General features: G+C 48.0%; 1 protein-coding gene across 1 annotated transcript in view; it reads right to left on the bottom strand.

Moving 5' to 3' along the window:
* Positions 1-11665: 11665 nt before the first annotated feature.
* LOC137641135 (chromosome partition protein Smc-like) overlaps positions 11666-12144 on the bottom strand; it is a 564-nt gene continuing 85 nt past the window's right edge. The window contains exon 1 of the mRNA XM_068373579.1: positions 11666-12144. This exon is cut by the window's right edge and continues 85 nt beyond it. Within this exon, the coding sequence (XP_068229680.1) occupies positions 11666-12144 (479 nt within the window).

Here is a 12144-nt window from a genome sequence, read left to right as displayed (position 1 = left end):
CATTGTTGTGCTGGGCGGTAAAGCCAAGCGGGCCAGGTGGTGAAGCCAAGCGGGTCAGACGGTGAAGACAAGCCCCATTGTAAGCCAGGCACTGAAGCCAAGCAGGCCAGACGGTGAAGCCAAGCGGGCCAGACGGTGAAGAGAAGCGCCAATGTAAGCCAGGCACAGAAGCCAAGCAGGCCAGGCGGTGAAGCTGAGCGCCATTGTTGGGCCGGGCGCTGAAGCCAAGCAGGCCAGGCGGTGAAGCCAAGCGCCATTGTTGTGCTGGGCGGTAAAGCCAAGCGGGCCATGTGGTGAAGCCAAGCGCCATTGTAAGCCGGGCGTTGAAGCCAAGCGGGCCAGGCGGTGAAACCAAGCTCCATTGTAAGCTGGGCACTAAAGCCAAGAAGGCCAGGCTGTGAAGCCAAGCTCCATTTTAGGCCAGGCGCTGAAGCCAAGCCGGCCAGGTGGTGAAGCCAAGCGCCATTGTAGGCCAGGCGGTGAAGCCAAGCGCCATTGTAGGCCAGGCGGTGAAGCCAAGCGCGCCATTGTTGGGCAGGGGGTGAAGCCAAGTGTCATGTTTGGGCCGGGCGGTTAAGCCAAGTGGTCTGTGCGGTGAAGCCAAGCGTGCTAGGCAGTGAAGCCAAGCGTCATTTTCCCCACCCAAACAGGACGCGCTCATTCATCATTATCAAAGGTTCTTCACCTGCATACCCAGTCTTTGAGCCTGAAAAAAAACCTTAAACCTAAAAAAAAAGAAAAAAAGTCAATTTAACAATCCTAAGCGCTATTGTTGGGCCAGGGGGCGAAGCCAAGCGGGCCAGGCGATGAAGCGAAGCGCCATTGTTGTGCCGGGCGATGAAGCCAAGCGGGCCAGGCGATGAAGCCAAGCGCCATTGTTTTGCCGGGCATGTGAAGCCAAGCGGGCCAGGCGATGAAGCCAAGCGCCATTGTTTTGCTGGGCGATGAAGCCAAGCGGGCCAGGCAGTGAAGCCAAGCGCCATTGTTTGGCCGGGCGATGAAGCCAAGCGGGCCAGGCGGTGAAGCCAAGCGCCATTGTTTGGCCGGGCAGTGAAGCCAAGCGGGCCAGGCGGTGAAGCCAACCGGGCTAGGCGATGAAGCCAAGCGCCATTGTTTTGCTGGGCAATGAAGCCAAGTGCCATTGTTTTGCTGGGCAATGAAGCCAAGCGGGACAGGCAATGAAGCCAAGGGCCATTGTTTTTCCGGGCGATGAAGCCAAGCGGGCCAGGCGGTGATGCCATGCGCCATTGTTGGGCCGGGCAGTGAAGCCAAGTGGGCCAGGCGATGAAGCCAAGCACCATTGTTTTGCTGGGCTATGAAGCCAAGCGGGCCAAGCGGTGAAGCCAAGTGCTATTGTTTTGCCGGGCAGTGAAGCCAGCCGCCATTCTTGGGCTGGGCAGTGAAGCCAAGCGGGCCAGGTGGTGAAGCCAAGTGCCATTGTAGGCCAGGCGGTGAAGCCAAGCGCCATTGTTGGGCCTGGCGATGAAGCCAAGCGGGACAGGCAATGAAGCCAAGGGCCATTGTTTTGCCGGGCGATGAAGCCAAGCGGGCCAGGCGGTGAAGCCATGCGCCATTGTTGGGCCGGGCAGTGAAGCCAAGTGGGCCAGGCGATGAAGCCTAGCACCATTGTTTTGCTGGGCGATGAAGCCAAGCACCATTGTTTTGCTGGGCGATGAAGCCAAGCGGGCCAAGCGGTGAAGCCAAGTGCTATTGTTTTGCCGGGCGGTGAAGCCAAGCGCCATTGTTGGGGTGATCAGTGAAGCCAAGCGGGCCAGGTGGTGAAGCCAAGTGCCATTGTAGGCCAGGCGGTGAAGCCAAGCGCCATTGTTGGGCCGGGCGATGAAGCCAAGCCGGCCAGGCGGTGAAGCCATGCGCCATTGTTGGGCCGGGCAGTGAAGCCAAGTGGGCCAGGCGATGAAGCCAAGCGGGCCAGGTGGTGAAGCAGAGCACCATTGTTGGGCCGGGCAGTGAAGCCAAGCGGGCCAGGCGGTGAAGCCATGCGCCATTGATTGGCCGGGCAGTGAAGCCAAGTGGGCCAGGCAATGAAGCCAAGCACCATTGTTTTGCTGGGCGATGAAGCCAAGCGGGCCAAGCGGTGAAGCCAAGTGCTGTTGTTTTGCCGGGCGGTGAAGCCAAGCGCCATTGTTGGGCTGGGCAGTGAAGCCAAGCGGGCCAGGTTGTGAAGCCAAGTGCCATTGTAGGCCAGGCGGTGAAGCCAAGCGCCATTGTTGGGCCGGGCGATGAAGCCAAGCCGGCCAGGCGATGAACCCAAGCGCCATTGTTTTGCCAGGCAATGAAGCCAAGTGGGCCAGTCGATGAAGCCAAGCGCCATTGTTTTGCTGGGCGATGAAGCCAAGCAATCCAGGCAGTGAAGCCAAGCGCCATTGTCGGGCTGGGCAGTGAAGCCAAATGGGCCAGGCGATGAAGCCAAGCGCCATTGTTTTGCTGGGCAATGAAGACAAGCGGGCCAGGCGGTGAAGCCAAGCGCCATTGTTTTGCCGGGCGATGAAGCCAAGCGGGCCAGGCGGTGAAGCCAAGCGCCATTGTTGGGCCAGGCAGTGAAGCAAAGCGGGCCATGTGGTGAAGCCAAGCGCCATTGTTTTGCCAGGCGATGAAGTCAAGCGGGCCAGGCGGTGAAGCCAAGCGCCATTGTTGGGCCGGGCAGTGAAGCCAAGTGGGCCAGGCGGTGAAGCCAAGCGCCATTGTTTTGCCGGGCGAGGAAGCCAAGCGGGCCAGGCAGTGAAGCCAAGTGCTATTGTTGGGCCGGGCAGTTAAGCCAAGCGGGCCAGGCGGTGAAGCCAAGCGCCATTGTTTTGCTGGGCGATGAAGCCGAGCGGGCCAGGCGGTGAAGCCAAGCGCCATTGTTAGGCCGGGCAGTGAAGCCAAGCGGGCCAGGTGGTGAAGCCAAGCGGGCCAGGTGGTGAAGCCAAGCGGGCCAGATGGTGAAGCCAAGTGCCATTGTTTTGCTGGGCGATGAAGCCAAGCGGGCCAGGCGGTGAAGCCATGCGCCATTGTTTTGCCGGGCGATGAAGCCAAGTGGGCCAGGCAGTGAAGCCAAGTGCCATTGTTGGGCCGGGTGATGAAGCCAAGAGGGCCAGACGGTGAAGCCAAGCGCCATTGTTGGGCCGGGCAGTGAAGTCAAGCAGGCCAGGCGGTGAAGCCAAGCGCCATTGTTTTGCCGGGAGATGAAGCCAAGCAGGCCAGGCGGTGAAGCCAAGCGCCATTGTTGGGCCGGGCAGTGAAGCCAAGCGGGCCAGGCGGTGAAGCCAAGAGCCATTGTTTTGCCGGGCGATGAAGCCAAGCGGGCCAGGCTGTGAAGCCAAGCGCCATTGTTGGGCCGGGCAGTGAAGCCAAGCGGACCAGGCGGTGAAGCCAAGCGCCATTGTTTTGCCGGGCGATGAAGCAAAGTGGTCCAGACGGTGAAGCCAAGCGCCATTGTTGACCAGACGATGAAGCCAAGCGGGCCAGGCGGTGAAGCCAAGCGCCATTGTTGGGCCGGGCAGTGAAGCCAAGCGGGCCAGGCGGTGAAGCCAAGCGCCATTGTTGTGCTGGGCGTTGAAGCGAAGCGGTCCAGGCGGTGAAGCCAAGCACCATTGTTGACCAGGCGATGAAGCCAAGCAGGCCAGGTGGCGAAGCAGAGCGCCATTGTTAGGCCGGGCAGTGAAGCCAAGCGCCATTGTTGACCAGGCGATGAAGCCAAGCGGGCCAGGTGGTGAAGCAGAGCACCATTGTTGGGCCGGGAAGTGAAGCCAAGCGGGCCAGGCGGTGAAGCCAAGTGCCATTGTTTTGCTGGGCAGTGAAGCCAAGCAGGCCAGGCGGTAAAGCTAAGCGCCATTGTTTTGCCGGGCAGTGAAGCCAAGCGGGCCAGGCGGTGAAGCCAAGCGCCATTGTTTTGCCGGGCAGTGAAGCCAAGTGGGCCAGGCGGTGAAGCCAAGCACCAATGTTGGGCCGGGCAGTGAAGCCAAGCGGGCCAGGCGGTGAAGCCAAGCGCCATTGTTTTGCCGGGCGATGAAGCCAAGCAGGCCAGGAGGTGAAGCCAAGCGCCATTGTTGGACCGGGCAGTGAAGCCAAGCGTGCCAGGCGGTGAAGCCAAGCGCCATTGATTTGCCGGGCGATGAAGCCAAGCGGGCCAGGCGGTGAAGGTAAGCGCCGTTGTTGGGCCGGGCAATGAAGCCAAGCGGGCCAGGCGGTGAAGCCAAGCGCCATTGTTTTGCCGGGCAATGAAGCCAAGCGGGCCAGGCGGTGAAGCCAAGCGCCATTGTTGTGCCGGGCAGTGAAGCCAAGCGGGCCAGGCGGTGAAGTCAAGAGCCATTGTTTTGCCGGGCGATGAAGCCAAGCGGGCCAGGCGGTGAAGCGAAGCGCCATTGTTGGGCCGGGCAGTGAAGCAAAGCGGGCCATGTGGTGAAGCCAAGCGCCATTGTTTTGCCAGGCGATGAAGTCAAGCGGGCCAGGCGGTGAAGCCAAGCGCCATTGTTGGGCCGGGCAGTGAAGCCAAGTGGGCCAGGCGGTGAAGCCAAGCGCCATTGATTTGCCGGGCGATGAAGCCAAGCGGGCCAGGCGGTGAAGGTAAGCGCCATTGTTGGGCCGGGCAGTGAAGCCAAGCGGGCCAGGCGGTGAAGCCAAGCGCCATTGTTTTGCCGGGCAATGAAGCCAAGCGGGCCAGGCGGTGAAGCCAAGCGCCATTGTTGTGCCGGGCAGTGAAGCCAAGCGGGCCAGGCGGTGAAGTCAAGAGCCATTGTTTTGCCGGGCGATGAAGCCAAGGGGGCCAGGCGGTGAAGCGAAGCGCCATTGTTGGGCCGGGCAGTGAAGCCAAGCGGGCCAGGCGGTGAAGCCAAGCGCCATTGTTTTGCCGGGCGATGAAGCCAAGCGGGCCAGGCGGTGAAGCCAAGCGCCATTGTTGGCCAGGCGATGAAGCCAAGCGCCATTGTTGGCCAGGCGATGAAGCCAAGCGCCATTGTTGGCTAGGCCATGAAGCCAAGCGTCATTTCCCCCACCCAAACAGGACGCGCTCATTCATCAGTATCAGAGGTTTTTCACCTTCATAGCCAGTCCTTAAGCCTAAAAAAAAAAAAACTTAAACCTAAAAAAAAAACTTAAGCCTAAAAAAAAAACCTTAAACCTAAAAAAACAAACCTTAAGCCTAAAAAAAACCTTAAGCCTAAAAAAAAAACTTCAAGCCTAAAAAAAAAAACGTTAAGCCTTAAGCCTAATAAAAAAAAGAAGTAAAAGAAGAAGATACTATTCCTTTCACAAAATTGTGAGGGCATCTACTCACTAAGTGTCAGGACCAAAACTTACTCTGCTCATCCCAGCTCTTCAACCTTCATCACCAGCCATTTGATGAACACCTATCCAGACTGTCCTCCTTAGGAAGAGGCGCAGCTTCCTTCCCCAGCTGAAGTATCTTGGGTCAACCTATTGTGGAGGATTTATTTTTGGTTTATTTTTATTTTTGTTTTTTGCCAAATCCTGAGAGAGAGAGAGAGAGAGAGAGAGAGAGAGAGAGAGAGAGAGAGAGAGAGAGAGAGAGAGATTGTGTTAGCGAGCGAAAGTAGTTAGCGAATGATTGTTTGTAGTGGGAAAGACTGTCGGTATATTTGAGGTTGTTTGTTTACATTGTTTTTAGCTAGGTTACGACAGTGGTGAATGTTTCGGAGCGAATGCTTTTTTTATTTGACTGCAGCTTAAGGCAGTTGTGTGAACGCTGGATTATATATATTTTTCTTACCAGCGTTGGAAGTGTTCATTGATTTTCTGAGTAAGTACAGTTTTGTTTATCTTTGCTTATCGTGATTGTGAATGATAGGAACAATTTATTATTTATCTTTGATTATAGTGCTATAGTTCAGTTAGCTAGAAGTGTTCGTAAGTGTTTTTCTTTTTTTATTTTGGCAGGCCGTGATTCCTCCTTTGGAGAGACCAAAGTTTTTCAGAAAGTGGATGTATTGTTGATGACTTGGCCTGTATTACGATTTTGGTTGCACTGTTTTATTGGATTGCTGAACTGTTGATGACCTAGGCCTGTGAATTAAGATTTCGTATGATGATGATGATGATGATATCGACGACAATGACACCCATGACCCCGAGGAGTTAAGGCCGTTATGGAAATTTAAGACAGTCTTCGGGTTTCATGTAGTGGTGTTGTGCCATTAAAGACAGTTGGCTTGTGTGTATAGACAGTGTTGGTGTCTATAAAATATATATAAACACGGATATTTATTTGGGTGTTGGTGTGCGGTTGATATAAGTTTTGTTAGGGGCTTTGTTGATTATTTGAATGGTGGTTATTGTATATTTAGTGTGAGGTTTATGATTAGTTGTAAGTGTGATTATTATTTTAATTGTGGATTATTTATGTTGAGCGTTTTAGTTTTAAGAAATATAGTATTAAGGGTATGTTTTGTTTTGTTTGTCCTTTTGTCTAAGAGTCCAGTTTATGATAACGTAAGGGGAAAGTATGTGTTGAGGAGACAATTGCCAGTAAGTAAGATTCAAGGGTGTGGGGTTTGTTATTGCAACATCCCACCACATTATTTTGGCGCCCGAACAGGGACAGCCGAACAGGGACTGCTGAGGCGGGACTGATAGCTGGACTCTTTGACGAAGGACTGATAGGATACGAATTTAGAATTAAGACTGAAAAAAATGGAGGAGCAATTAAGGGTTTTGAAGGAGGAATTGCGGCTGAGTAAGGAGCGTGAGGAGAGGTTGCTAGTAGAGAATGAGAGGTTGAACTGGGAGAATGAGGCGATGCAGAAGGAGCTTAGGGAGTTGAAGGGAACTGTAGAGAGAGTGGAAGAATGTGTTGAGATGAGGATGAAAGAGAATGAGGAACGAATGGAGAACCGATTGGAAGCTATGATGGGGCAAGTCATGGGGATGATGAAAACTATAATGGGTGAAGGTGCAGTCGGAGGAGTGTCCTCAGCTTCGGGTAATGGGTTGATAGTGGATGAGAAGGTTAAGGTAGGTGATAATGGGAAAGGAAGTGATAGTGATAGCAATAGTAATAGTGATAGTGAGATTGAAGATAAGGGAATTAGGAATAGTAAGGATGAACAGAAATGTAATAGGAAGAATGAGAAGAAAGGTAAAAGTGATGTGAAGAAAGAGAAGAAAAAGTGTCAGGATGATAGCAAGGATGATCGTGAATGGGTGAAAGGGGTGAGTAAGAAAAGGGCTAGGAAGAGTATGATCAAGGATAGGAGTATGAGTGTGGAATTAGATTCCTTATATTCTAGCGAGGAAGTAGGAAACAAGAAGGAAGGTAGCAGTGATGATAGCAGTGAGAATGAACGTGATGTGTGTAAGACTGTGTTTATGAGAGAGGTACCTCGGTGTGAAAGGTTCAATGAGCATAGTAGTAGGGATGTATACGAGTTTTTCAATGAGTATGAGAGGTATTGTCAGGATAAGTATGGTAATAGTAAAAGAGTTTGGGCTAGGAGTTAGGAGAATATTTGACTGGGTATTTGTTGACGATGTATGGACTGATAATGAGTGTAGGTGACGTTGATTATGAAAGTGTGAAAAAGAGAATAATTGAGCAGGTAAAACGTATGAAAGGGAGTGTTAAGTATAAGCGTAAGAATGATTTTGATGAAGCACGGATTAATGCAGGAGAAGCGATATCGATGTATGTATGTAGGTTGGAAACTTTAGCTAGGAATAAGTATGGGGATGAAGGTATAAATGAGAATAAGGAGTTAATGAAGAAGTTTTTGGCTACTTTACCCGAGAATGTTGCTAAGTTTGTTAATTTGAAACGGAAGGAGAAAATGAGGTGGACGAAAGAAAGATTGACATGGGATGATATTTTAGAGATAGTTGAGGATTACGAGTTGGATAGATGTATGAAAGAAAGTAAATCTGTGAGTGTAAGAACTGGAATGGAGGAAAGCGTGCCAGAATTTGTTAGTTTTAGAGATGCTGTTATGAGAGGACCGATGAGGGTAGAGGATAGTGTAGTAGATAGGAGTGTTAGGGCGAGTAATGTGGGAATACCTTTAAGGACAAATGAAGGGTATAGGCAAGGGAATCAGGTTTGGAGGGATAGGAGTGCTAGTGCGCCGCAAGGTAGGTCAGATAGCCGTGTCAGTGATGAAAAGTGTTATAGGTGTGGGAAAGTAGGTCATAAGAAGAATGAATGTAGATGGGCTCTAGGTGCTTGTTTTGTATGTGGTGAGGTAGGGCATAGAATTAGTGAGTGCAAGAAAGAGAAAGAGGTTGTGTTTTCGGTGTGGTATGACTGGGCATATAGCAAGTGGATGTAGGAGTACTCGTACGAATGTGATTTGTGGCAATTGTGGTCAGAATGGGCATTATGCGAGGATGTGTAGAGAGCAGCGTGCTAAATGTTCTGAATGTGGTGCAGATGGGCATGTAGCTAGAGTATGTAGAAAGAAGGGATTAAGTCAGCCAGGATGTTCGGGAAACTAGAGTGTAAGAGGGTTCAGCTGGGTGAGTCCTCCTGTGTGTGTAGAAGGAATAGGATCAATGTTTGTGAGAATGGGATGAATAATCGGTTGGAAATGAGCAAGTATGAATCTAGTATGCATGAGAAGTTAGGGCTGGAAAATAAACAATTAGTGTTAGTTGAATATAGGAAAAAGAGGCGTTTGAAAGTTTTAAGTGAGGAGAAAGTGCATGGGAAATTCATAGGCATAGGTAAGAATATGAATAAGTATGACAAGGGTGTAAATGTACAAGTGAGTGTGGAGGATAAATGTATTGATACAGATGAAACGTGGCTGAGTATGAATGATACTTATAGTGTGTGCGGCTTTTCGTTAGATTATGTAAAAGAAAAAATGAATAACGCAAGAATGAGAGACAGGAGAATGATAAGTAGCATGAATGAATCTCTTGCTAAAGTTGAGAATGTTTTTGATGAAATGGATGAACTGTTTACAGAAATGAGTGTAATTTTAGGGCCAGATGAGAACGAGGTAGATATGATTGTACATGATATATTAGATGATAGAGACTTAGATAGGAATAGTGTTAATGTAGCGAATGATGGTGATAAGGAAGAAATGAATGAGAGAGTATATGGAGGCCCAGTTACTCAGAGTAGAGGTCCCGTTTCCGACAGCGACTGGGTAATGAAAAAAATATTGTAAGTGTTGTGTGAGAAGGATTTGGCAAAGTAAGGGGAGAGGAATGTGGAGGATTTATTTTTGGTTTATTTTTATTTTTGTTTTTTGCCAAATCCTGAGAGAGAGAGAGAGAGAGAGAGAGAGAGAGAGAGAGAGAGAGAGAGAGAGAGAGAGAGATTGAGAGATTGTGTTAGCGAGCGAAAGTAGGTAGCGAATGATTGTTTGTAGTGGGAAAGACTGTCGGTATATTTGAGGTTGTTTGTTTACATTGTTTTTAGCTAGGTTACGACAGTGGTGAATGTTTCGGAGCGAATGCTTTTTTTATTTGACTGCAGCTTAAGGCAGTTGTGTGAACGCTGGATTATATATATTTTTCTTACCAGCGTTGGAAGTGTTCATTGATTTTCTGAGTAAGTACAGTTTTGTTTATCTTTGCTTATCGTGATTGTGAATGATAGGAACAATTTATTATTTATCTTTGATTATAGTGCTATAGTTCAGTTAGCTAGAAGTGTTCGTAAGTGTTTTTCTTTTTTTATTTTGGCAGGCCGTGATTCCTCCTTTGGAGAGACCAAAGTTTTTCAGAAAGTGGATGTATTGTTGATGACTTGGCCTGTATTACGATTTTGGTTGCACTGTTTTATTGGATTGCTGAACTGTTGATGACCTAGGCCTGTGAATTAAGATTTCGTATGATGATGATGATGATGATGATGATATCGATGACAATGACACCCATGACCCCGAGGAGTTAAGGCCGTTATGGAAATTTAAGACAGTCTTCGGGTTTCATATAGTGGTGTTGTGCCATAAAAGACAGTTGGCTTGTGTGTATAGACAGTGTTGGTGTCTATAAAATATATATAAACACGGATATTTATTTGGGTGTTGGTGTGCGGTTGATATAAGTTTTGTTAGGGGTTTTGTTGATTATTTGAATGGTGGTTATTGCATATTTAGTGTGAGGTTTATGATTAGTTGTAAGTGTGATTATTATTTTAATTGTGGATTATTTATGTTGAGCGTTTTAGTTTTAAGAAATATAGTATTAAGGGTATGTTTTGTTTTGTTTGTCCTTTTGTCTAAGAGTCCAGTTTATGATAACGTAAGGGGAAAGTATGTGTTGAGGAGACAATTGCCAGTAAGTAAGATTCAAGGGTGTGGGGTTTGTTATTGCAACATCCCGACACACTATAAGGACAAGAGTGCGTACTAGAAGAAGCCTAGCTCGTTCCCTCTGCAGAGCCAGTCTTCTAGATTATTCCCCCAGAACTACCCGAAGGTTGGTATCCAGAGGAATAGATCTAGATATCCGACCATTTGTACACTTGACGGATGCCTTGTACTCGTTCACCAAGGTACATAGCATACTAGAATTTGATAGGTTTCTTCCCTCTGCATAACCCGTTGTCCTCCAGGGTGGTCCAAGCATCCTTCAAGCTGGATAGTTGAGCATTGCATCCCTCAAGCTGGCTAGTCCTTCCAAGTGTTCTTCAAGGTGGGTGGTCAGTCAGGTTAAGGATCCTTAAGTTCTGGTCCTTGCAAAACTCTGCTAAATCTAATTTTCCTCTCAAAATAAACTGAAAAATTAAGTTGTTCTTCTTCTTGTTCTTCTTTTTTTCTTTGTATTTTTTTTTTGTATTTTTTTTTTATTTTGTTTTTGTTTTTTTTAGTTTTTTTTTTCCATCCATTTGCGGATCCAAGTATTCACTTAACGGTGTCTCTTTAGAAGCTTATCGATATGATCGGCTGCTAATTGAACCTGCTTAATGGTGCCAATGATTGTTATTAGATTACTGGAGTCATCCCTTCGTGGCATACAAATGGATTTGACACCACTCTCCCGGGTGATTTCCTTCAGCTTCCTTCCTTCCATTCCATAAATGGCTCTGTGGAACTTCCTTGGGATATCCAAGTCGGCAGTCACGTGCCCCTTTTGCTCATATTCCCTCTTGGTGTCAACTCTAACCTTCGCACCTTGGAAGGTGATATGACACTCAGGTCCACCGATTTTCTTTTTAAAGAATCCAGTTGTGCCTCTTCCCATATGAGCTAAGGGGACCTTTTTGGTCTCCTCTTCCCTGGAAGTTTCCTTCTGGAGCTTCTGCTCTTCCAGATTGTTGTTGTTGTTTTGAGAGAGATTCCCTTTTGAGGCTTGTAGCCGGCCCAGCAATTCACCAACACCAGATGCCCCTCCAACGACCTCCTTCTCCTCCTTATGTCCGTTGGCATCCAGGTCCAGCCTCTGCTTCTCTGTTTTCATCTGACCAATAGTCCCAGATTGCTTCCCAATCGTTTCTTTCAGTTCCTGGATCTCCTTCTTAAATACAGATTCCGTCCGATGAATAGCGGCCACTTTTTCACTCTTAATTCTTTCTAGTTGCTCTCTCAAGTCAAGATTTTTTTTCCTCCATCTCAATTGACTTATCGTAATATTCTTCCTTAAGACTTACTAACTCCTCTAAGAGGCCGTTATACCTTTCATTCCTGACCAAATCATTGACTTTAGCCTCAGTCAGCTTCATCTCTAGTCTTTCTTTTTCTGTTTCCATCTCTCTAATAATTTATAATTGCTTCTCAATTGTCTCTTTCAGTTCCTCAATATCTTCCTCAAATACAGATTCTAACCGATGAATAGAGGCAACCTTTTCACGCTCACCTTTTTCTAGTTGCTTACTTAATTCAAGATTTTTTTCTTCCATCTCACTTGCTTTCTCGTAATATTCTTCCTTAAGATTTACTAACTCCTCTAAGAGGCTGTTGTAATTTTTGTTCCTGACCAAATCCTTTTCTTTAGCCTCAGTCAGCTTCATCTCTAGTCTTTCTTTTTCTGTTTCCATCTCTTTAATAATGTCCAATTGATTCTGAATTGTTTTTTCTAATTCCTCAATTTCTCCCTCAAATATAGATTCCAACCGATGAATAGACTCTGCTTTTTCACCTTCAACATTTACTAGTTTCTCGCTTATTTCAGGATTTATTTGTTCCATCTTAGTTAATTGATTTAGATATTCTCCGATTGAAGCATCTTTATTTGATAATT

Source organism: Palaemon carinicauda, chromosome 5, assembly GCF_036898095.1.
Source record: "Palaemon carinicauda isolate YSFRI2023 chromosome 5, ASM3689809v2, whole genome shotgun sequence".
NCBI classification, from domain to species: domain Eukaryota; kingdom Metazoa; phylum Arthropoda; class Malacostraca; order Decapoda; family Palaemonidae; genus Palaemon; species Palaemon carinicauda.
The sequence above is the reverse complement of the archived record's forward strand: the minus strand, read 5'-3'. Positions and strand labels throughout refer to the sequence as shown.